At 42.1% G+C, this 26,439-nt stretch overlaps 2 protein-coding genes across 2 annotated transcripts in view; one reads left to right on the top strand and one right to left on the bottom strand.

Moving 5' to 3' along the window:
* Commd1 (copper metabolism domain containing 1) overlaps positions 1 to 26,439 on the top strand; it is a 126,555-nt gene that overhangs the window by 3,935 nt on the left and 96,181 nt on the right. The window lies entirely within an intron of this gene.
* Positions 3,264 to 4,969, bottom strand: LOC127233960 (U2 small nuclear ribonucleoprotein auxiliary factor 35 kDa subunit-related protein 1). Its single transcript, XM_051200639.1, has one exon. The coding sequence runs from the start codon at positions 4,840 to 4,842 to the stop codon at positions 3,571 to 3,573; it is 1,272 nt and encodes a 423-aa protein (XP_051056596.1). The 5' UTR covers positions 4,843 to 4,969; the 3' UTR covers positions 3,264 to 3,570.

Below are 26,439 nucleotides of genomic sequence, written 5' to 3'. Positions count from 1 at the left end.
GCCTCCTGAGTGCTAGGATTAAAGGCGTGCCCCACACCCCCAGCCTCTGACAGGCTTCTTAAGATGTTATTTGCTGCTTTTGAACAAAGTGATTATTTTAGGCTTGGATAGGGGCAGCTTTATGGGATACTCAAAGCTAACAGCACATTGTGGGGTAGAAAACATGTAGAACATGTTCAAGGGATGATGAATAGGCTGGGGATAGCTTGGTAGGTAGAAGTGATTGTTGTGCAAGTGTGAAGACCTGGGTTATAATCCCTAAACCACACATAAAAACTGGATGTGTAGGGACTGGAGAGGTGGTTCAGCAGTTAAAGAGCACTTGTTCTTGCAGAGGATGTGGGTTTGGTTCCCAGCACCCAAAGGATGGCTTACAACCATCTGTAATTCCAGTTCTAGGGAATCCAACACCCTCTTTTGGCTTCCTTGGGCACCAACAGACTTACGTGCAGGAAAAATAAAGTCTTCAAACAAAAACTGGTCATGTACTGTAAGTGTCTGCAGTTTGAGGAGATAGGAGGTGGAGACAGCAAAATCCTAGAAGCTTAGAGGCAGTTACCCTGGCACGCACAGTAGAAAGACAACAAAGAAAAACCCCATCTCAAAGTAAATAGAAGGTGAGAACAAACACCTGAGGTTGTCCTTTGACTTCGTATGAACACTATGGCATACATACACTCCTAAAGTCACATATGTGAATGTGCGTGCACACGCGCGCGCGCGCACACACACACACACACACACACACACGGTAAACAGTCCAATCTGATCATAATATGAGGGTATGTAGTAAGGAGTATTTGGTGGCAAGAAATATTCCTTGGCAAGAAAAAGTGAAGCCCTCACTACTTTAATTCTGCTTTCATTCCTGCTTTGAAGCAGGTTATACATTGTTAACATATAGATGGTAGCAGATGTCATGCCTTTCACCTAGAAAATCATGTTCTGCATAGAAATGGAAAAGGGAGACACAGGACGGGACATGAGGAGATGTGGAATAATTCCTAGATAGCACAGTGGGCTCTCATTAGCAGTCTCCTCTTTTGATGTGCGGAGGCTCAAACTCAGGATCTTATACTTGCTAGGTAAGCTTATAATGCTGAGCTAAACCTAAGCTTGACCCCAGGTAATAGTTTTCTTATTGTCACAAAAGGGCAAACATTTCATCTGCTTATGGATATATGTGACATATGTGAAGCAGCCCATGCATTCACACGATGGTTTGGTGTGTGGTTTGGTGTGTGTGTGCGCTATAGTGCCCATGTGGGGATCAGAAGACAACCTATAGGAGTCAGTTTTTATCCTTCCACCATATCAAACTCCCATCTAAAGCCTTGGCAGCCTGCACATTTACCCAGTGAACTATCTTGCTGGTACCATCACTATAGTTTCGGTTTCTGGGTAGTATCCAAGGAACTGTGAAATTAATAAAGTAGCCATGATGCGAACAGCTAGTGTTCTTAGCCACTGAGCCATCTCTCCAGCCTGTATTTTTTGGTTTTTTTGAAACAGGTGTTACTACGTGCCTGGAAATCACTACTATGCCTTGGATTTACAGAGAGTGCAGAGTCACAGCACAGCCTAATTTTTATCTATTTTTTTTTCAGCTCACATTTATAATTTGATATGAAGAATTAGCAATACTACCCAAGTTTCTATAATACTTACTAGCTTATACATTTGTAAAGAAGGCAAAACTTTATTATTTTCTCTCTCTCTTTTTTTAAAATGTGTATTGGTGTTTTTGCCATGGGTGTTGGGTCTCCTGGAACTGGAGTTACACAGTTGTGAGCTGCCATGTGGATGTTGGGAATTGAACCTGGTTCCTCTGGAAAAACAGTCAGTGCTCTTAACTGCGCTGAGCCATCTCTCCAGCTCCCTAGTTTCCCTCTCTTTAACACTTATTTCTAGCATGTGACAGGCACTTAGTGGGCATTCATAGAACATCTGAATGAATGGACAGTGCCTAAGCATGCCAGCTGCATTAAAAAGGTAAGCAGAGTTGGGCACAATGGTGTATGCCGGTAGTCAGTCCTAACTGTTGGGAAGCTGAGACAGCACTCTTGAGCTTAGGAGTTGAGAGCTAGCTTGGGCAATTTCAAAGGCAAATTATGGCTGTAGGACTAATCTGGCCTGATGACCCTTATCCTGTTCCTTATCACATACCCATCTTTATTGTTCTTACTGCTTTGGTTGGTAGTATATGGGTTATTAAACCCATGGACACGATAGGCAAGCGCTCTGCAATGCAGTTACTGTCCCCATTGTTGTTCTTGTTTTAATAAAGCTTTGCTATAACATGGTAACGTGCTCATTCATTTGCTTTATCTGTAGCAGCTGTTGCCAGCGTAGTAGCAGTGGCTGTGACAGGTATTATTTGGTATTAAAAGCCTAAGAATTTAAAATGTACATAACCCTTACCTTAAATATCTGTTCTTAAATTCACAATGTTAGTATTTGGAAATATATGTAAATTATATTTAGAGGTTGGTTACTTGTAGATACCTAAAAATTTCACTAACTTGGTCCCAAGACTTGAGACGTATGATTAAAAATAAAAGTATTACTGGTAGTGGTGCACGCTTTTAATCCCAGCAATTAGGAGGCAGAGGCAGGCAGATCTCTATGAGTTCAAGGCCAGTCTGGTCTACTAAGTGAGTTCCAGGACAGCCTCCAAAGCTACAGAGAAACCCTGTTCCAAAAAACCTAAATAAATAAATAAATGGATCATTATGAGCTGGAAAGATGGCTCAGAGATTAAAGCACTTATATAAGCACAGACAGACAGACACACGCACGCACACATGCACACAAGCCTTCAAAAAAGAAAGAAAGAAAAAAGATGTATGCCTTTAATCCTAGCACTTGGAAGGCAGAGGTAGATGGAGTTCAAAACCAGGCTGGTCTGCAAAGTGAGTTCCAGTATGGCCAAATCTACACAGAGACACCCTGTTTCAAAAAACAAAACAAAACAAAACAAAACAAATTACCATTAGATTGGGGTAGTGGTACATTCCTGTGACCCTAGCAGCTGACCCGGCAGAGGCAGGCAGATCTCTGTGAGTTCAAGACCAGTCTAGTCTACATAGCAAGTTCTAGGCCAGCCATGGCTACATAGTGAAAGCCTGCTTAAAAAAATAAGGGATGTTAAGTATTTCTGTACTCCTATGTGCTCTTCCTTAGCACATATAGCAAATATAGATAGAATTTATATTTGGAAACTTTGTTCAGATTCAAATGTTAATATATTTGTAAGTATAATAAAACATCACAGTTTAATGTATTGGTTATCACAAGAAAACTCAACATATGGTTTAAACTGTATGGAAAAATGACATCAATAACATGAAACTAAAAATTATAACATCAGAAGTCTAAGAAATAATACCTGGTTCTGTCTCTGTCAAAGCCACAAGACTTTGTAACTTGGTTGGTAATTAGATTGAGTCACCATGCCTTTCCTTTGCGGTCAGTTTTGTTCTGAATATCTTGGGGTGTCTGAAGGATGATGGGTTAGGTTTTTATTCTGTAGAGGAGTTTTGGGCCCAGGTGATGCTGTCTCAGTCTGGCTCAGGACCTGTGGCTCTGGCTTTGTGGACCTGGACTGCTGTCCTCTTCTCTTCCTCTTCTCGAGCTATGCCTGTCGCGACCCTTTGTTTCCTGTTTGTGAGACCTCTTCCGCCTGTGAGGGCTCTTCCTCTCTGACTCCCTGTTTCTCCTGGAGGAGTGGCGTGGACTGCAGTGGGAGGTCCTTGACTTGCCGTAACGGTATTCATGGTGGTCCGTCCTTTCCCTCCTGTCTGAGTTTTTACCAGAGAGGCCAGTCCAAGCTGGAGACAGGTAGACGTCTCTAAATTCATTGTTGGGATTTCTGAACACATGAAGAAAGTTGCAGTGCTTTCCTTTTGGACACTTCTGCATTTCATATAAACCACAAATTGCGATTTTCCACCGGGTCACTGGGCAGAACTCGCACTGGAGCTGTCTCCCTGCATACCATCTTCCATTAAAGACAGTGAGGGCCGCTTGGCATTCTTCTTCCGACTGGTACTGAACATACACATTACCTCGCAGATGAGGCTCTAAGTTGCAGCTCACTTTGAACTGAATCACGTTTCCCACGTTCTTGAATTCGGGCAGCACATCATGGTAGAAGTCGAGAAACTGCTGGTAGGTCTCCTCCTCACTGTATTCCAGGCTTGCGTCAGAGTCATAGTCGTCCCTTCTGCACTGCTCCATTCCAAATGTTGTAAACATACTCTTCACGAGAAGCGTGGGGCTGGACGTGGGAAAGTCGTGCTTCCGAGAGCACCTGTTACCAAACCGGCACGCCCCCGTTTTACTGTAGAAGGGACAGCTGGCTTGATATTTCTCCAGTCTTAATTCTTTGGGTGGTTCCGGGTTCTGCCAAGTGCCATCATTTTCAGCCTGGTCCAGCATTTTCTGCAACGCTTCCTCTCTTCCTCTCTTCTCTCGGAGCTTCTGCTCCTCCTCTTCTCGCTGTTTTTTCTGTTGCTCTTCCCATTCCAACTTTATCTGTCTCTCCTGTTCTTCCCTCTGTTTTCTAGCGGCTTCCTCCTTTTTCTTCTTTATTCTGAATTCTTCTTGTGCTTTCTCCTCCCTCAGCAGCCACTCTTCATGTAATTTTTGTCGCTCTGCCTCCAATAATCTTTCCGTAAGTTGGTCGTTAGCTGAAACATTATCGTCGTCCTCCACTGGGGCTGCAAGGTCTCTCAACCGAGCCATTTTCTGCCGACGTTTTTTGCGTTTCTCCTTCCTTAGGGCAGCTCGGTATTTTTTGTGACCGAGTTTTTGAGGAAACACAGCCTCCTGTGTTGCCATCTTACTGCAGAGCGCAAATTCCTTCCTAGATCTCGCGATAATTTCCCTTTGCCGTGCTGGTGGATTGAAAAAAAAAGTCTCACACACTGCTAAGTTGTTCTGCTTTTAAAAATTGCCTTTCTGAACAGCTGGGACCATCAGGCTCAGCTGATGTGGTTTTTCTCACCAGCCTTAGAAGGTTGAACTGCCTGAGTTCACGGTCGTGGGAGAACAGCGCGCCAGTAGGCGTGTGTACGCATGCGCGCGGAGGGAGTCAAAGGCCGGCTTCGGGGTTGGAATGCTACAAGTGCAGCATTCCTGTGAGCGTGCTTATCCGTTTCTGGCTTGTGTCCCTGCCGGGGGGGGGGGGGGGGGGCTGCTCCCTCCTGGTAGTTCCTAATTCTGCCATACCCCTCTGTGGTAGGGTACCAACAGTGCACCCTCTCGGGATCTGCTCTTTTATGTGGGTGCTGCTGATAGAAATGAGCTCTCATGCTTGTTTGGCAAGCCCTCTCTCTGGCCTGGTATCTAAAAATTTTTTAAACATTGAATATGTTTTGTTATTTGGAAGAGTTTGCATTTAGGCAGTCTGGCGCATACCTTTAATCCCAGCATTTGGGAAGCAGAGACAGGCGGATCTTGAGGCTGTAAGCATTTTAATGGTTCAGATGGGACGGAAAGGCATTCTGGCACTCGGGAGCCAAGGAATACATACCACAGGTCTCAGTTTACATCCCTGCTTCAGGAAAAGGCTTCTCCAGCGTATTGGCTCTGCTCTGGCAGGAGAGGGTTTCCCGGTGAAGTTGGGCTACTGTCCCCCACCCCCTTTCGCTCTTTAATTCAAGCGGTCCTGGGACTCACTGGATAGCCCAGGCAGGCCTTGAACTTGCAAGGATTCTTTTGCATCTGTCTCTAGAGGGTTGGCATGGCACAGCGTCCTGACCTACTAAGTAGAAGAGGGCAGGCATATTTTTAGCTATAAGCTGTAGTTTTATTTTTCTACTCTAGGTGGCAATGTAATATTGGTTTGCTAAAATGCTGCAGGAATCCACTACGTAATGTTTAAATGTTTTCTTTTTCTGGAATGTTCTAGTCGGAAAAAATGCTTTTGCTGGCTATTCAAAAAAAAAAAAATTGTTTCGATGGGATTGTAGAGATGGCTCTTTGGTGAAGAGTTCTTATTGTGATCTGGGTGGTGGTAGTGAATGTCTTCACAAGCATTTGGGTGGCTAGTTTATGCTCACATATAGATGAATAAATTTATGTAGTAGGATTTTATTATTTAAAGTGGGGAGCTAGGCAGTGGTGGTGCACACCTTTAATCCCAGCTCCTGAGACACAGAGGCAGGTGGATCTCTGTGACTTTTGAGGTCAACCTGGTATACAGCGTGAGTTCCAGGACAGCCAGGGCTACACAGAGAAATCCTGTCTTGAAAAGAAAAAAAAAAAAAAAAAAAAAAAAAAGAACGACAAAACAACAACAACAACAAAAGAGCCCTTGTTGCTCTTCAAGAAGATCCAAGTTTGATTCCCAGCACTCCAATGGTGGCTCACAACTGTCTGTAACTGAAGTTTTAGGGGATCAGAGGTTCTTCAGGCTTCCAGGGACATCAAGTGGTACACATACATCCACACAGGTGAAACACTCATACATACGAAATACACAAACCTAAAAAATAAGTAATTGTTTCAACTAATGTTTTCATTTAAAAAAACAAACTATAGAAAATTTTGTATAGCCAGGCATAGTGCCTGCACATGTCTGTAGTCCTAGAGCTGTCGAGGGTTGGAAGATCAAGGTCATCCTTGACTACAGCCACCAAAACAACAACAAAATCAAGGAAGTTTGGAGAAGGAGTTCTACATTGGGGTCCGTAGGCAGCAGGAAGAGGGAAACTTTGGGCTTGGAATGGGCTTTAGAAAAACAAAAAACAAAACCTCAAAGCCCACCTCCAGTAGTGACACACTTATTCTAACATGGTCACACCTCCTAATCCTTTCAGATCGTGCCACTCTCTGATGACCAAGTATTCAGATTTGTGAGCCTATGGGGGCCATTCCCATTAAAACCACCATATCCCCCAAAGTCCATGTTCTAAAGGCTTGCACCCCAGTCCAATGGCCTGTCCAGAGGTGGTAGGCACACTGGATGATACAGGGCCTGGTGGGAAGAGTAAGTTCCAGGGATGATTTTGACAGGAACATTTTCTTTCAGCCTTTGGCGTGCGCTCTCTCTCTCCTCTTCTCTTTCTTTCCCTCCTTGCTCTTTTCTCTTTCCACCTCTTTCTCTCCTTCTCTCTCCTTCCACCCCCCTTTCTTTCTTGCTTGATTTCCTGATTTTTTTTTTAATTTTTATTTATTATAAATACAGTGTTTTACCTGCATGTATGCCTGAAGGCCAGGAGTGGATACCAGATTTCATTATGTGTGACTGGGTGCCACCATGGATCACTGGGAATTGAACTCAAGACCTCTGGAAAAACAGCTAGTTTTCTTAACCACTGAGCCATCTCTCCAGCACTGATTTCCTGATTTTTTATAGTTCTTTTTGAGTCAAGGTTTCTCTGTGTAGCCCTGGCTGCCCTGGAGCTTACTCTGTAGACCAGGCTGGCCTCAAACTCACAGAGATTCCCCTGCTTATGCCTCTGTCTCCCAAGTGCTGGGATTAAAGGCCTGTGCCACTACACCTGGCACAATTTATTTACATGTTTGAATGTTTTACATGTATGTATGTATGTATGTATGTATGTATGTATGTATGTATGTATTTGTTCCCTCAGAAGCCCGGAGAGGACATCAGATCCCCTAGAACTGGAGTTTTAGATTGATGTGTGCAGGAATCAAACTCATGACCTCTAGAAGAGCAAGTTCACTTAACCAGTGAGTCATCCCTCCAGCTCTCTAATCGTTTTAGATCTCTTAAAGTTGACATTAGGGTTAGAGAGGTGCTTTTCTATATTTATAATATTTAAAAACTCTGTAGTAGCCTATTGTAGTGTTATATTACTTATCATTTATTAAAGCTTGACTGAGGATTCAGAAAATAAAGTCTGTCACGAGCCATAGAAATCAGGCAGATACCTTTACTCCATCAGCCAGAAGCTAGGGGTGGTGGTACACACCTTTAATCCTAGGACTCAGGATTAAGAGATAGAGATAGGTGGATCTCTCTGAGTCCAAGGCCACCCAGATCTATACAAGAGTGAATCAGTCTAAAAGAAAATTATAGCTCATGCCTCTAATCCCAACATTAGGGAAGTATATAAGACAGAATTAAGGTCTCAGAGTGCCCTGGCCCTTGGGGTCAGTTGACGGGGACCCTGAGGGAGGGAGTAAGAATGAGGGGACAAGAGACTCGAGAGATGGAGACAAGACAGTATTCTGATCAAGTCTCGTTTAATGAATATAACCACAGGGTTTAAGTAGTGGAGAAACGAGGGAATGGGCCAAATGGAGGATGTGAGGGAGGCAGCATGTCTTTCCAGGCAGAATGCAGGTGTTCTGCTATAAGATAAGTTGCTATACGATAAGCCTGTAGCTGGGACTCTTTCAGGGTCAGGCTACATCATATGCTTAACAAGAGAACAGTCATAGGAGAATGGAAAATTACAGTATGTTAGTATCTAAGAGAGTAGTAGGAAAGATGGCTGTTAAGATGCTAACTTTGCTCTGGGGCTCCCCAATCAGAGACGTATTCATTCTCTAGCCATGCTGAGGAGAGGTTATAGTCTGAGGCTTGGTGAGAGAGAGCTCATGGAGACAGGATCAGCCCATTCAGCCTGAGGTAGGGATAAGAAGCTAGTGGCCTGCTGCTTTGCTTTTCTGATATTCAATTTGAAGCTTGAACCCCAATATCATTTTCTGGGTCATTTATTTATTCATGTTACAACCCATGAAAATGATGTGAATGTCAGATGTCAGTGTGATAAATTGTCTCATTTTTGCTCTCTAAGGGCAGAATTGGGCACTTAGAACAGAGACTGGATGGCAAAGCCTAAAATATTCATGTCTGGCCTTTTTATAGAAGAAATGCCCAGAGCCTGCTGAAAATCTTACTGTTTGAATAGACCTCAATGTGTTATCATTTCTACTGTTAATGGGCACCCTATTTTTGCTTAGTATGATTAGAAGAAGACCCTACTTTTTTCTTGAGACAGAAAACTGGCCTTGTCGCCTAGTATAGTTCAGAAGATGAACATCAGCTTTAGGGGTGACGGGTTCTAGACACGTTGCCACATCTTCCTCAGGACTCTAGTTTTATTGAGCATAGAACCACTTTTGGTTCATAGGATGGCTGTACAAGTTTCTATACAGTTAACTTGGCTCTGTTTTGTCTTTATGAAGCGACTGTAAGATAATACCTGTGCCCTCAGTTCTGTTTCTTTTGCATATTTTTCATAATGAAGAAGTAGTTTTCTTAGCAGCTGCAAAGAAGATAATTAGATAAATTTATATATTCTTCTTTGTGGTGACATTTTTGTTTATGACCGAACAAATAAAGCTTGCCTGAAGATCAGAGTGCAAAGCTGCCCATACTAGTTAGTCATAGAGGTCAGGCAGTGGTGGTACATACCTCTATTCTCAGCACTATGGAGACAGAGGCAGACAGATCTCTGTGAGTTCAAGGCCACTCTGAGCTACACAAAATTGATCTGGTCTGAAAGAGAAACCGAGCTCACAAATCCTAGCACTAGGGAGGTGGAGACAGGAGTGATAAAATGGGTGCAGAGAGGAATATGAGGCGGAGGAGACAAGAGCTCAGTACAGTGTGAGGTTTGGTGGAGACAGATGCAGTCTGAGGACAGGATCGCCCTTTTGGTCTGAGCACTGGTAGAGGTGAGATCTCTCTAGTGGTTGGCTGCTTTGCTTCTCTGATCTTCAGGCAAGCTTTATTTGTTAGATCATAAGATATCACCACACTCCCTAAAGAGAGATTTTCTTGTTTTTTCATGATGCTGGGGATCTCACCCCAGGACCTCCTGCATGTGAGGTACATGCTCTACTACTGAGCTATACCCTCAGAACTCCTAGGGTTTATACTTTCCCATCCTTGTCAACTCTTTGAGACCTTTTTGTTTATTTAATTTTTTAGTGTTAGAGGTTGTACTCTATCCCCAGGTCTATAAACACCTCCAGTGCCTGTCCTGCATAAGTACTGTAGAAATTAGTAGTTTTTTGTAGTCCCATCCTGTGTCTTACCTCTACCCCCACAGGGTTTCTCTATATAGTCCTGGCTGTCGTGTAACTCACTCTGTAGACCAGGCTGGCCTTGATCTAGGCCTCCTGAGTGTTAGGAATACAGAAGAGCTCTGCCACTGCTTGGGATTTAATATCATCATCATCATCATCTTCATCTTGAGAGAAGGTCTCATATGTAGCCCAAGCTGGTCTTGAAATTGAAGTCCTACTTCAGCCTCTAGAAGGCATGAACCAGCAGGCCTAGCTTCTCCTAGTTCTTTATTGATCTTTTTAATTTAGCCAGTACATGCAGGCACTCACATATACATAAAATGAAATAAACATAAAAAGACACAAATACTAACTTATGTTCTTGAATTATATACATCACAAATCAAGTATTCTTTCCTAAAGGAGCCTAGAAGCTGTTGACAGTACTGTAGTAATTCTAAAAACGAAGGGGGAAGGAATATTCTTTTTCTTATTTTATGATTATTTTTGGAGACTTTCCTACCCTTAAATGTCCTAGTTGGCAAAAAACGTTCATTTGGAACTTAGAACTTGCTCACTGGCTCACACTATAATTCTAGCATCATGGTACTTTGTCTGTATTAGCTCCACGTTGCTGTACCCTGTTGAGGCTGGTGTTTGTGGCTGCAGTCGGGACCAGCTGATCATCCCTGAGTGGGGGGGCTGTGGATGAGGGAAAAGCTAGCTAAGAGAATTAGGAGTCAGAGACACAGGATAACGATTAGGAGGGCAGACTCAGGCAATACTGAATGCATGCACCCCAGTTTATTCATACACCATCTTAAGTATCCAACCAAAGGTGGGGACAGTGGCAGAAGACTTCTATTATCATGTATAAAGGGCAAATGGCAATTACTTCCCTTAATCCTAAAGACACTCCTGTAGTTGGTAGCTGTGTGTACTACTTTGCCTTCAGGCACTTTATAGCTATATGTGTCACCTAGCCTTGGAGTAAGAGTAAAACCATTTGGGCCCAAGCCTATTGTTAGTTAGTAGCCATTCACCACCCAGGCCCAGGCATCCTGTAGCCATTAAGCTAATGTCTTAGAGACAATAGGAGCAAGTTGATCTCTGAACTGGTGGTAGGATGGAGTGGGCTTCCATATACTGGTCCTGACTGTACTTTCAGGGATAGCAGGTGGAGTTCAGAGTCATCTTTGACTACATAGTAAGTCCAAGGCCATCCTGGGATACATGAAACCCTGTTTCAAAGAAAGTTGCCAGGCAAAGTGAGTAAAGGCATTTGCTACAAAGCCTGTTTATCTGAACTAATCCACAGAACACATTCCTATAAATTGTCCTCTGGTCTCCACATGTGTATACATACATGTAGGCAGAAGTTTTTGTCCTGCCAGCAGCTCCCAAATAAACACACTGAAGTTTATATTAATTACAAATGCTCAGCCTGTAGCTCTTACAACTTAAATTAACCCATTTCTATTAATCTGTGTATAGCCACATGGCTCGTGGCTTTAACCGTCCTCTAATACGTCTGTCTCTCCTGGCAATAACTCTGACTCTGCCCTTCTTTTCATCCATAGTTAGATTGTCCCACCTATACTTCCTCCCTGGCTACCAACCAATCGGCTTTTTATTAACAGTGAGAGCAGTGCATATTTGCAGTGTACAAAGATTGCTTCACAGCACATGCACAAGCAAAATTAAATGTGAATAAAAAAGAAGAAAATTATCTTATATCGAGTGTGGTTGCCTTCAGCTGTACTCTAACAATTGGGGGATGGAAGAACAGGGCCAGGAGTTCAAAGTTACCCTCAGCTACATAGCTAATTTAGGGCCAGATTGGGCCATATGAGACCTTGATTCAAGCAACAAAACAAAAACAAATCACCTTAGCTGCTGGCCAGATATATGACGTTGTCTTTAGGAGAGATCACATGAGGACAGACACCTGTCTGAAGGAAAAAAACTTAGACTCAAATTCATAGAATTACAATTGACTTTATTTTTCGAGATGTCTAGGCTAATTGTGAATTAGTTTTAGAATGACTAAAATTATAAATCATTTTGTTGAATAACAGTGTAATTTAATATGATCCTAATGTAATGTTCTGTAATTAGACTTAGGTAATGTAGAACACAGCAATTGCTTTCACAATATTCAGCCTTGGGATTTTGCTAAAGCACATATTTAGCTATTTTTTTTAAGTTTTATTTTATTTTCATTTTTTTTTCCCTGCACATATGTCTGTGTGAGTGTCAGAAACGCTGGAATTGTAGATACAGACAGGTGTGAGCTACCATGTGGGTGCTAGGAATTGAACCCTGGCCCTCTGGAAGAGCAGCCAGTGTGCTATTAACTGCTGAGCTGTCACTCCAGCCCCTAGGATGTTCTTTTAGATAGACTATTGGAAAGCTGGTTTGACTAGTGGAGTTGAAGACAGAAGCTACCACTTTTTTTCATTATTAAACTGAAAGTTCCTTCAACATTCTGTTTGTAGATGTAGCTGTAATAGATGTAGCTATTAATTTTAATGGATGTGAGATTTGTAAACTGAATGGTGGATAGCTCAGAACTGAAGTGTTCCTTTTAATCACGTGACTTGATGAGATTAGTATCCTTAGGACTTATTCCCTTTTAAAATAATTTATTTTATATTTAATTATATGTATATGCATGTATCTCTGTGAATGAGTATGTGCACATATGTGCAGGTGTCCACAGATGCTGGAGGTATTGGTGGCTCAGGAGCTGTAGTTATGGTGGGTATCAGCTGGCTGACATGGATTGGGAACTGAACTCAGGTTGTCTGGAAGAGCAGTGTTTGTTCTTAACTACCTAGCTATCTTTCTAGCACCCTTTCCCTTCTTAATAGTGCCAACAACTGGGAAAAAAGCCTTTTGTTAGGACACTTCATATGTAAACCATGATAGTATATGCTGGGGGTATATAAAGACTAGTATGACACTGTGTATTTTACAAAGAGTTAATAGTGTACTAGAAGACATGAATGTGTATGCAAATGATAAGAGTTGAAATCAAAATAAAAAGTCAAATAAATGAGTTGAAGATTATAGCAATATTTAGGTTGGACTTTTGGGCTAATGAGATAGTTCAATAGGTAACAGCTCCTGCCACCAAGTCTGATGACCTGAGTATGATCCCTGAGACCTACATATTGTAAGGAGAGAACCAATTCCCCCAAATTATTTTCAGATAATGAATGAAAGTACATACACTAAATATAAAACAAATCTTATAATTATTTTTTTGAGGCCAGGTGGTTGAAGATGGGGGTTTCTGTCCTGTCTGGTCCCACAGCTTCTTTGTCCCAAATAAACACACAGATGCTATATTAATTATAAAATTGTTGGCTGATAGCTAAGGCTCTTATTGGCTAGCTCTGTCTTAATTAATAACCCAATTATTAGTCTAAGTATTTCCATATGGTTTTATCAGTTTCTGTCTAGTAACGATTTCTCTCAGTATGAAAGGGCAGGAGAAATGGAGCCTCCTTAACATAAGCACCCCAAACTAATTACTGCAATTATCTCAATATAGTATGTTTGTACAAAACTTCCCTAGGGCAGGGATTTATTAGGGTGGCAGAGCCTGGAAATTTCATAAGACTTAAAACCTTGTTCTTAGAGATTCAAATCCTCTCCCTAATAGTGTATCTAGTCAACATCTTTATACTCCTAGTCCCTATTCTAACACTAGTCGAACGAAAAATCTTAGGCTATACACAACTATGAAAAGGACCTAAAATTGTAGGCCAGATGCCAAATGCCTTTTATTGAGAGGATGGAACAGGCTTAAATACTGACTTACAGCACAGTGGAAAATTACAGGAATTTTAGGCTTAGCTCCTCCCTACGAGATGTGTGTTATCAAAATGGGAAGAGTACCAACAACAGCTTTGGGGCAAGGAGTTCCAGCCAACAGCTTCAGGCTTGCTTAAGGTGCCTCAGGGGTCCATGCAGGGTCCTACAGGTCTCCCTTTCTTTTAATATAAACTAACACCTGTCTTAGGTGGCAGAGGGCATCAGCATAATTCCTTACCCGTCATTGGGGAGGTCATCCAGGCCTGTAACCTTCCTGTCTTAGGTTGGATATTTGCCCCCTTCTGCCTTACCCGTTTCTGGTGAATAATTTGTCTGTCAGCCTTATGTGGGCAGATGCATTTTCTCTTGAGCCATAGACAGTAGAATCTGTCTTGTTAGAAAGTTGGCCTGGGCCTTTCTAATGCTGTGGCAAAGTAGCACCAAGTGCAAGGGCTACGAGGCCCAGTAAGAGAGAGAGAGCTTGCCCATTCTCTAAATAATCTGCCCGCAAGTTGAAGTCCTTGTAAAAGGTCTTCTGCACTGTCAGGTAGCACTCAGGTTTCATTGATGTTAATGATCTGCATGGCTAAAGCACGTATATAATTTAAAAACTGATCACTCCAGGATCCCTGGAGAAAAATAACTACAACTGGTGCCCAAGTGTTCATATAGGAGGCTAGTTTGTAGATTTAGTTTAAAAATGCCAATTTGTACTAGATACTCAAGTGTGTTTTGGGTGGCTAAGGCTTCAGCCAAATCACCTGATAGTTGGTCCACTGTGCTTGCAGTATTTACAGACTGGGAAAGGGCTATCCTAGAAACTGTTGCTTCAGTGGCGGAGGCGGCACTGGCAGCCATGATCCTGAAATCTCCTTTCCTCTCTGCTGCACAAGTTGGTCATCTGTAGAGGTCTCTGCCATAGGTACCACCTGGGATACTTGGCTCACGACAGCTGTTACTTTATATGTCCAGAAGCTAACCAGTCGGCAGACCTGCTGAGAACAAATGAAACAAATTTCCTCCAAAATTAGTAGCATTAGTTACAACAAAAAAGAAGGGAACCTGAACACAAGTGCTTGAAATGAAGGCGAAAGTCTTATCCTTGGATCAAAGTGAAAATTTATAGCCGTTTTACCCAAACTATAATTAGTAGTCAGGAAAAAGGGCCACTTAGGGCTACTCAGACTCACAAGCATCAGAATGGGTAGATTCTTGATGAAGGCCCATCAGAACTTCTCGTTGGTTGCTACAATCATGGTCCCTCCCCATATGGCGAATCAGATGGTCAGGCACCCAAACAGGGTTATCTGCATCTGTGGAAAGACACAAACCAACCCTCAGGCCCACACTAGAACTGGGTCTGGGCCGCACCATTGTCCAGTAGTGACATTCTTCCACATAACTGAGCCATAGTCAGATGACCGAGGGCGCCAATGCCTGTCGGCCGCAGATCAAACAGCACCATCAATAGTTTAAAAATTTTAAATATTAAGGACAAGAGAAATGTGATTATGAGGAGACCCTGTAAATTCCCCCTTTTTTGTTTTATGAAGATAGGCTTTAATTGTGAGATGTGCACGCTCCACCATGGCCTGACCTTGAGGATTGTAAGGGATGCCCGTCTTACATGAGAAAAAAAATTTTTTTGCAAAAAGAGTTGAATAGGTTTGAATTGTCTGGGCATTCCCATATAAGCAAAGACTTGCAAACAATGGCTCTTAACATCCTTAAGCCTTTCTCCAGTATGGGCAGAGGCAAATATGAGATGAGAATGGGTATCCACAGATACATGAACAAATTGTAGTTGGCCAAAGGAAGGAACATGGGTAACATCCATCTGCCAGATATCATTAGGTGTGACACCACGGGGGTTAACTCCAAGGTGTGGAACAGGTAAGAACTCTATACATAGGGGACAGTTCTTAACTATATTAATAGCTTGGTCTCTAGTAATTTTAAAATAGAATTTAAGTGACCTTGCATTAAGGTGGAAGGTTGTATGAGCTTTGCAGGCTGCTTGATAACCAGACCCTCTCATCGTCGTGATGGGACTATCTGTTTTAGTATTAAAATCAGCAATGGCATTTCCTTCACTCAAAGGGTCAGGCAAATCAGAATGCGCTTGGAGATGTCCTATAGAAATCGGATGAGAGTGCCTCCATAGTAGGCTTTGTATGGCTAGTAAGTGTTCCTATACACGAGAGACCAGAGCTATATAGGCAGCAGTTTCTAAGGGAGCCAATATGTGACACACATATTTACTGTCCGTGTATAAGTTAAATGGCTCATCAGAAAAATGTTGAAGGGCTAATTGTATTGAAGCTAGCTCAGCAAATTGTGCAAATTTTAACAACGACTGCACAATTATTTGAGGAGCCATCTGTAAATACATTGTGGGCGCCCTTCAAAGGATTTTTGGAAATAATCTTGGGGAAACACAGGGTGATTTTTTTGAAAAATGAGCTAATTTATTGGAAGGAAAATGACTATCTTGTATGTGGAATACAAGAAATGTGCCCAATCCTCATCAAACTGTTGAAGCCATTGTATCTGTTGTTGAGTATAAGGAATGACAATTACATGCGGGATCTTGCCAAAAACTTGAAGATTTATTTTGTATACTGTAATGAGTAAGGTTTTTCCTCCCGCTGCCAGTCTTGTCCTGTCACCGCGCCAGCCCCAAATAACGCACAGAGACTCTGTATATGATACTATGCTGTTGGCCAGTTACTTGTTTCTTATCGGCTAGCTCTGTCTTAAGTATTAACCCATTTCTATGTATCTCCACGTGGTCTTACTGAGAGCGGAGGAATGGCGGTTCTGTTCTCTCCAGACTCTCCATCTTGACTCCTCCTCACTCCTTCCTATTTTCTCCTTGTCTCCTAGTCCCTCCTATCTTCCTTTCCTATTGGCCAACAGTGCTTTATTCATTAACCATTATGAGAAACATATATACATAATGGCATCTCCCATCAATATACCTTTTGAATAATGGAAAGCATTGCCTGGAGATAAGATCTAACTGTCTTTCCTGGGAATGTATGTTCATGCACCCATAATATAGGACCAGTTTGCCAAAACACCACAGTAGGAGAATATGCTAAAGCAAAAACTAATAACATCAAGTTCTGAGAATAGTCAATATAATTTAAGTGTGCAGATTGGAGGCATTCTCGCGCAGCAGGTGTTAAGGTGTGTGGAGAAGTGGGATCAGAATCTTGTAAAATATCAAATAAGGGTCTAAGCTGCCCAGTGGTTAGGGCCAAACTAGATCGAACCCAATTTATAACTCCCAGTAATTTTTGAAAATCATTAAGGGTGGTCAGTCTATCCAGCATTAAATTAATCTTTTGAGGACAGATACCAGAATATAACAATTGATGACCCAGGCATTGATAGGGATATTCTTGTGGCTTTTTTTTTTTTTTTTTTCCTGGGGCTATTCTTAAGCCAGCTAGTTGAAGATTATGTTGTAATTCCTCCAAAGCCTCATTTACTTCCTTAGGATCTGGGCCGGCTAAAAGAATATCATCCATATAATGTATAATATACAGGGAATGAAATTTCTCCCTAATGGGGACAATGGCCAAAGATACATAAATTTGACAAATAGTGGAATTATTGGCCATTCCTTGAGGCAACACCACCCATTGAAATCTCTTATAGGGCTCTTTAAAGTTAATAGAAGGAATGCTAAATGCAAATTTCTCACTATTCTGAGGATGCAAGGGAATGGTAAAGAAGCAGGCTTTTAGGTCTATAATTAATAAATGATAGCCTTGAGGAATACCCATAGGGGAAGGCAAGGCAGGTTGTGTGGCTCCCATAATTTGTAAATAATCATTAACAGCTCAGAGATCTTGTAGGAGTCTCCATTTTTCAGATTTTTTTCTTTACAACAAAAATTGGCGTATTCCATGGGGAAGTGGAAGGAACAATATGTCCTGCCTCTAATTTGTACCTGTACAAGTTTATGTGCAGCCTGTAATTTCTCAATAGATAAGGGCCATTGCTCCACCCATACTGGGTTATCAGTTTTCCAGATAATAGGAATGGGAACAGGCTGCACAACAATAGCCCCTAGGGAAAATTTCCCAACCCAGAGTGACCTCTGGCTCTTTTGATAATTAAATTTTTGGATACAACAGACTGAGGGTTACCTTAGAGGAATTTACCCAGTCCTCTTTCTTGTACATAACCTTGATCAGCCAGCATATTTTTAAAAGGCTCAATGGAAGGACCACTCCCATGGCCTGAAGCACATCTCTTCCCCAAAGATTGACAGAAAAGGTTGAAAAAGACTTGTATGTCCTTTATCATCTGACCATTTAAGAAGCTAAATGCTACATTCTGGAGCCATAGCAGTTCCCACTTCTCTGCTAAAGGCTATGACTCATCCATCCATACAGATTCCTTTGGTTCTCAGGCCATGCTGGCTTTGGCCATTTCCCACCAACCTCCTCTGGAGGCCAGCTGTGGGAGGCGCAGATTGCCAACCCTTCCAATTAAGACACTGACCTGATGTCTTTTTTGACTATATCCCAAGCAATTCAAATAGTACTTTTTGTTAGGATTCACACATTCATAATCACACTTCATACACACGTTTGTGTGGCCACACCATACATACAGAACATACATACATACATACATACATACATACATACATACATACAAGATGGCATTTGTGCTCATGAGCTTCAAAAATTATTTGTTTTAATTGTTCAAATTCTGCTTCTAAAGTATCTTCTTCATCAGTTATGGTAGAACTATCATCTCCTAGTTGAGATCCCTTTTGTTCTGATAGATTTCATAGATTCTAAATCTTGTAGTTCCTCAAAAGTCCTAATCATCTCTGCCATTTTTTCTTTTACTTTATGGCAATGGATTCTTTAGCTGTCTTGTTTTAGTCCTGGTGCCCTGTCTTTTCAATAGGGCCACTAATTGCCCACTGAGAATTTCCTTAGAGTTCCTGGCACCCATCCTTCAATACACCCTCATTCACTTACTTTGCCTGCTGGCCTTCGAGGACGATGTCTTAGGTGATCCTTTCTTTTCCGGTCTCGGTGGGACTTTGACTTGTAGCGCCCGCACTACGATCTGTTCCATGAATCTGGCGAAAGCCTAGAGATTGAAATAAAGAGACAAGACAGCGGGTCATTCGTTCAATGGCAATGTTGGAATGCCGAATGCTGTTTATTGAGGGAATGGAATAGGCCTAAATACTGACATACAACACAGTGGAAAATTACAGGAATTTTAGGTTTAGCTCCTTCCTACGAGTTGTGTGTTATCAAAATGGGAAGAGTACCAATAACAGCTTTGGGGCAGTGAGTTCCGGCCAACAGCTTCAGGCTTGCTCAAGGTGCCTCGGGGGTCCATGCAGGGCCCAACAACCACAATAATTAATATGAAACCACCAGACATGACACATTACCAAACACCAGTATTTGTCTTATCAGTACTAACCTTACCAGTATTAGCTGAAGGGATTATTATGCTTCTAACAGATCATAACCTTAATACAACTTTCTTTGATCCAGCCAGAGGAGGCGACCCAAGGATTGGGTAAAGGATTTATCAACACTTATTCTGTTTCTTTATTCATCCTGAAGTCTATATTTTAATTTCTCCAGGCTTTGGAATTATTTCACACATTGTTACTTATTATTCAGGAAAAAAAGAATCATTCAGATATATAGCAATGATGTCCATCAGATTTCTTAGATTCATTGTATGAGCCCACCATATATTCACAGTAGGGCTGGATGTAAGCACCCGAGCTTACTTCACATCTGCTATTATAATTACTGCAATACCAACTGGAGTTAAAGTATTTAGCTGACTAGCAACACTCCATGGAGGTGACATCAGATGATCCCCTGCCATGCTATGAGCCTTAGGCTTTATTTTCCTATTTACAGTGGGGGGGGGGCTAACAGGAATTGCACTATCAAATTCATCTTTAGACATTGTTCTACATGACACTCATTATATAGTAGCTCGTTTTCATTATTCCCTATCTATGGATGCTGAATTTGTAATTATAGCAGGATTGGTCCCACTATTTCCAGGCTACACCTTGATGACACATGAGCAAAAGCCCACTTTGGCATTATATTCATAAGGGTAAACCTAACCTTTCCCCACACTTTCTAGGCCTCTCAGGCATGCCACAACATTACTCTGATTACCCTGATGCCTACACTACTTGAAACACTGTATCCTCAATAGGTTCTTTTATCTCGCTAACTGCTGCACTTGTAATAATTTTCATAATTTGAGAAGCCTTCCCCTCCAAACGAGAAGTTTTAACAGCAGAGTATACACCAACAAACCTGGAATGGCTTCATGGATGCCCCCCACCATACCACACATTTGAAGAGCCAACGTTCGTTAAAGTCAAATAAGAAAGGGAGGATTTGAACTCCCTAAAATTGGTTTCAAGCCAACTCCATAACCTCTATGTTTTCCTCAATGAGATATTAGTAAATTTATTACATAACTTTGTCAAAGTTAAATTATAGACTGACCTCTATATGGCTTACGTGACTTATCCTTTTCGACTAGGCTAAAAGGTGCTACATCACCTTTTATGAAAGAGCTCATAAACTTTCATGACCATGCTCTAATATTTGTCTTCCTTATTAGCTCCCTAGTTCTTTACATTATTACATGGTGCTAACTACAAAACTCACACATACTAGCACAGTAGTTGCTCAGGAAGTAGAAATTATTTGAACCATCCTACCCACAGTAATCCTAATTCTTATTGCCCTAACATCTCTGCGAATCCTATATATAATAGACTGCCCCAGCCCATGGGGTCAGTCGACAGGGACCCTGAGGGAGGGAGTGAGAACGAGGGGACAAGAGACTCGAGAGATGGAGACAACACAGTGTTCTGAATATAACCACAGGGTTTAAGTAGTGGAGAAATGAGGGAATGGGCCAAAGGGAGGAGGTGAGGGAGGCAGAATGTCCTTCCAGGCAGGATGCAGGTGTTCTGCTATAAGATAAGTTGCTATACGATAAGCCTGTAGCTGGGACTCTTTCAGGGTCAGACTGCATCATATGCTTAACTGGAGAACAGTCATAGGAGAATGGAAAATTACAATATGTTAGTATCTAAGAGAGCAGTAGGAAAGATGGTTGTTAAGATGCTAACTTTGCTCTGGGGCACCCCACAATAGGTGAAATTAATAATCCGGTGCTAACAGTAAAGACCATGGGGCACCAATGATACTGAATTTATGAATACACAGACTATGAAGACTTATGCTTTGACTCTTATATGGTCCTGACAAATGACCTTAAACCAGGAGAATTTGGACTTTTAGAAGTTGACAGTTGAGTAGTTTTACCCATATAGTTGCCAATTCATATACTAATTTCATCTGAAGATGTACTTTACTCATGAGCTGTACCATTCCTAGGTCTAAAAACCAGTGCAATTCCAGGACACCTAAACCCATCGTACAAAAAGGCCTTCGATATGGAATAATTCTGTTTATCGTATCAGAGGTATTCTTCTTTGCTGGCTTCTTCTGAGCCTTCTGCCACTCTAGCCTAGTACCAATTCATGACCTAGGTGGCTGCTGACCTCCAACAGGTATTACTCCACTTAATCTCCTTGAAGTCCCACTATTAAATACACCAGTACTTCTAGCATCTGGGGTCTCAAACACATGAGCCCACCACAGCCTCATAGAAGGTAAACAAAACAATATAAACCAAACCCTATTAATTACAGTCATCCTTGGAGCTTATTTTACAGCCTTTCAAGGACCTGTAACTCCTTCCTCCACCACATGGCATCTCCTTCTGCAGCCTCCCTTTACCTTCTTTTCCCCAGCCTTCTCCTCATCTACTCGCCCTGCTTATGCTTCCTAAGCCTGGTTATTGGCCAAGCAGTGTGGTATTTATCAACCAATAAGAGAAACGTATGTATAGAAGGACATCCCCCATCAGGCAGTGGTGGCCCATGCCTTTAATCCCAGCACTTGGGAGGCAAGTGAGTTTGAGATCAACCTGGTCTACAGAGCTAGTTCCAGGACAGCCAGGGCTCCATAGAGAAAACTTGCCTTGAAAAACAAAGCAAAACGATCAAACAACAACAACAACAACAACAAAAAAAAGATTATCTTTTTGGAGGTGTACATGGTATTGGTTTTACCCACTGAACCATCTTGTTGGCCTAAATTTTTTAATTTTTTGTCTTTGTGTGCATATCATATGTGTGCACATGTGTGTGCATACCATGGCCCGTATATAGAGGTTAGAGGATAGCCTCAGGTGATGGTCCTGGCCTTCTACCTTATTTGAGACAGGGTCTCACTTCTTTGAGCTTCCAAGGACTCTCCTGCCTTTGCCTCCTGTCTCACCATCCTTGGGTTTGAACCTGGTTTTACACCTGTGGCAAGCACTTTACCCCATCTCTCTGTCCCTGAAGATGAAACTTTGGGACACTTGTGTACCATGGTGACTAAGTAGAGGTCTATTGTTTTTAAGTAAGTCTTTATCATTCTATTTTATCAGTAAAGACTTAGGAGTCAGATGCTGGGGTGAAAACCTACTACTAACATTAGTAGGCAGGAAAATGTAGCGCCCACACTAAGATCTGTTCCACGAATCGGGCGAAGGCCTAGAGATTGAAATAAAGACAAGACAGCGGGTCATTCATTCAATGGCAATGTCGGAACGCCAAATGCCGAATGCCGTTTATTGAGGGGAAAGAACGGGCTTAAATACCAACTTACAGCACAGTGGAAAATTACAGGAATTTTAGGCTTAGCTCCTCTCTACGAGGTGTATGTTGTCACAAGGTGTGTGTTATCAAAACAGGAAGAGTACCAACAACAGCCTTGGCCAAGGAGTTCCAGCCAACAGCTTCAAGGTGCCTCGGGGGTCCATGCAGGGTCCTACAGGAAAGCACCCAGAGGCTTCCCTTTTTGCCATCATCCCAGAAAGAAGCTTTTCTCTTACACCTTATCAAACAAAGCTCTTCCAGCCAGATGTCCATCCCTCCACTTGTTCTGCATCTCTCTGTCCTCCTGACTTCCTCTTTCTTTATGTTATTTCCTGTCAACTGGTTGCTTGTGCCGCCTCTTTATATAAGGTTGGTTTTATTTAATCCTCTTTACAATATAAAAGTAGAAAGCTCCTGGATTAGAGGTGTGTGATAGGGCTGAGCCACACCACAGCTAAACACAGGTTTTTCCAGTAAATAAGGCAATCTCAGGGTTCACAGTGTGAACAAATAACCCTGCAACAGAGGTCAGAGGAGAACTTTCTGGATCAGATTCTCTCCTTCCACCTTAATGTCGGTTCCGGTCAGGTCATCAGGCGTGGGTAGCAAGGGCTTTCACTTGATAAGCCGGCTTGCTGGTTCTTGATGGTGAAATTTTGACAAAATAAGAGGTTCTGCCTGTATGGGGAACAGCATTAATACTTAGATGGAATAGTGGGATGAGTTCAGGGACATCAGGGTCATAATGAAACAAGTAAAATACAAGTTGCTAAGAGGGATCTGATTATCAAGGATGTTCTACCAATGACATCTTATTACCGAGGACATTCTACCAGTGACACCCTGATTTTGTTTTGTGAGGAGAAAGGAGCCAGGGAAAAGTTTAAATTGGGCACAAGGTAAAATTACACATTTATAAGTGACTTTCTTGAGCATCTCTGTCAAGGCCAGCCTGGTCCACAGAGTGAGTTCCAGGACAGCTGAGCTGTTACACAGAGAATCTCTATCTGGAAAGGGGGAGGGGGAGAGAGAGGGAGAGAGAGAGACGGAGGGAGGGAGGGAGGGAGGGAGGAAGGAGGGAAGACTGACTTTTCTACACAATATGAAGCATGACTGTTTTGAATGTAGCTCTGTGGTATTTCAGCTGGGCTTACTGCTTGGAGACAGGGTGACTTACTTACTTTGTCATTGTAAGCTTACATTTAATTCCTAACTTTCTTAGCCAACTGTAAAAATTTCTGTCTTAGGAGAAGTGATAACAAGTGGCAGCAGATGCAATGGTATCTTAGTCTGGCCCCTCTTTGAGCACCATTGTTCTACTTGTAAAGTTAACTTTTGCTAACAGAGGGCTTTGCCTGACTCACAATTGTTACATATGAAAGTGTCTGGGGAAGGAAGCAGAGGTCAGCATCAGGCATCTGTCTCAGCTGCCTCATTCCCAGGAAGCTCATTTTCATGTCCCTTCATGATCTTACATGGTAATGGCTTTTTTTGGTGGTGGTGGATTTTTGTGTATTTGTTTCGAGAGAGGGTCCCTCTGTGTAGTCCTAGCTGTCCTGGAACTCACTCTGTAGACCAGTAGACCAGGCTGGCCTCAAGCTCACAGGCTTCCTTACCTGCCACCCCCCAGAGTCCACTGCCATACCTAGCACATAGTGACTTTAAAAAAAAAAATTGATGTATTTATAGTGTGTGTGTGTGTGTGTGTGTGTGTGTGTGTGTGTGTGTAGTGTGTGTGAGTTTGTAAGAGAGTCTGTGTATGCCGTGTATGTGCAGGTGCCCATGAGGGCCTCAGTGTCTTAGAGCTGGGTGACAGGAAGTTGTGAGTTGCCTGATGTAGTTACAGCAAACTGAACACTGGTCTCCTACCAGAGCAGTAAGCACTTAACTACTGAGCCATCGCTCCAGTTCTCTGTAATGACTTAAAAACAAAACAAAACAAAAACCATGGGACGACAGAAATAGCTCCGCAGGTAAAAGTACTTGCTGGGAAAGTCTGATATCCTGAGTTGCACCCCTAGAAGCCATGTAAAAGACAAAAAACAAACAAACAAAAAAAAAAAAAAAAAAAAAAAAAAAACAGAAAATGTGGTGGTGTAGTACCAGAGTTCCTACAGCAAGATGGGAGATGGAGACAAGGATGTTCTAAAGACAACAGGGTGGAAGAGTTGTTCCCAAGAGCTATCTTCTGACCTCGCTATATACTCTGTGGCATGTGCACTCCACTCCCACACTGGTAGTGACAGTAAAATTCAAAAAAGATAACGTTGCCCAGAGGCATCAAGGTTGGTCAGTACCAGCCTTGCCATTCGTTGATGCTCTGGTAAGATAATGGACCCTGGATGCAGTGGGCAGAGCTGCAGGTGCAGCACAGAAGGCAAAAGGCAGAGCCATGGCCCCAAACCATGAGCTCCCTTCTCATAGTGTGCTGTCTTTGTGTTTCTTCCTCTCCCATTGTGAACTTATACTCTTTGGTAGCAAATTCACTTAAAAACAGATGGTGTACATTTGGAAGTCACAGACTGATTCATCAATTTAGATCTGTGTTTGAGTGAGGTAGATTGTAACCATTGCTTTTAGTTTCTTCTGTGCCTGAGTTGACTCCGGCTGTTGTAAGAAAATGGACTGTTTGGCTTAAACAGTAGAACTTATTTCTCATATTTCTAGAGGGAACTAGTAAGGTAGGTTCTGGCTTAAGGCTTCTTTTGGTTTATAAGTAGCCTCCATCTTGCTGTGTGATCCCATGGCCTCTGTGTGTGTGCATGGGGTAGAGAAAATGAGCTTTGTGGTGTAATCTAAGAGTTCTCATAGCATGGGGAGCTCCTGCCTGAATAGCTTCTAACAATAATTGCTTGTCGCAGGCCCCACCTCCAAACCCTTCAAGATGGGAATTTGGATGTAAGTGGGACGTATGTATCCATTTGTAATATGTTAGTCCCTTTTTCTCCATGGTATAAGTTGTTTCAATAGTATAGGTTTTGAAGAGGAAATCAGTCATTATGCTCACTGTTTAGTTTATATGTTAATTTCTTCTATTGAGAAATTAACAATCAGAATTCTCCTCTCCTCTTTTTCTCTTTAGTGCTAGAGATCAAACTATACAAGCATACTATGTTATTTATGCTATTTTACTTTTTTTTTTGTGGTAGGGCCTGTCTGTGTGGCTTAGTCCAGCCTGGGACTTGCTGTGTAGAGTGCTGTCCTCACAGAACCTTCAGTGACAAGTGTGATCTTTTTCAGATTCAGGTAATCAGAGTTTACTGGTGCTCTGATGCTGAGGGCTAAAGTGTTCTGTGTCGACATTGTTCTTTGTGCAGAAAGAATAAACAAACAGTACAGACCCTGGGCGTGGTTGCACTTTGGCACTGCTTTGCTCCAATTTATCTTGGCTCCACTACAGAGGTTAGATCTAGGGAAACAACTGTGTCTTGCTCACTTCAAAAAGAACACTAAATTTTTTTTTTTTTTTTTTTTGTGGCCAGTGTTTCTTGGTATGAAAACTGGTGGACTGTCTTTCTCATGATAAGTAAGATCACAGACACATAGTGCGGTTACTTATAAAAAACAGTAAATAGACTTTTCCTTTGCAGGCAGGGTCTCGTTATATAGCTCTGGCCTAGAACTCACAGAGATCTGCTCACCTTTGCCTGTCAAGTGCTGGTGTTAAAGAGGTACACCGCCATGCTTGGTTAGACTATTTTTAGCAACAGTTTACGCCTTTTCCACTACCAACATGTCACAGCAGAGTTGTATATTTATTACAATAGGTGAAACTAAGATTGTTGGCCAAAATCCACGTTCGTTTTATGGTTTATACTTGGTGCTGTGTGGTCTGTGGATTTTGCAAGGGTGTGATGATGTGTCCACCACCATAGGGT

The sequence above is a fragment of the Phodopus roborovskii genome, unplaced genomic scaffold (assembly GCF_943737965.1).
Source record: "Phodopus roborovskii unplaced genomic scaffold, PHOROB, whole genome shotgun sequence".
In the NCBI taxonomy this organism is placed as follows: Eukaryota; Metazoa; Chordata; class Mammalia; order Rodentia; family Cricetidae; genus Phodopus; species Phodopus roborovskii.
This window is presented reverse-complemented; position numbering and strand designations above follow the sequence as displayed.

Bases quoted from the DNA above. Each gene is read 5' to 3' on its own strand.
- LOC127233960 (XM_051200639.1), bottom strand. From the start codon at position 4,842: ATGGCAACACAGGAGGCTGTGTTTCCTCAAAAACTCGGTCACAAAAAA.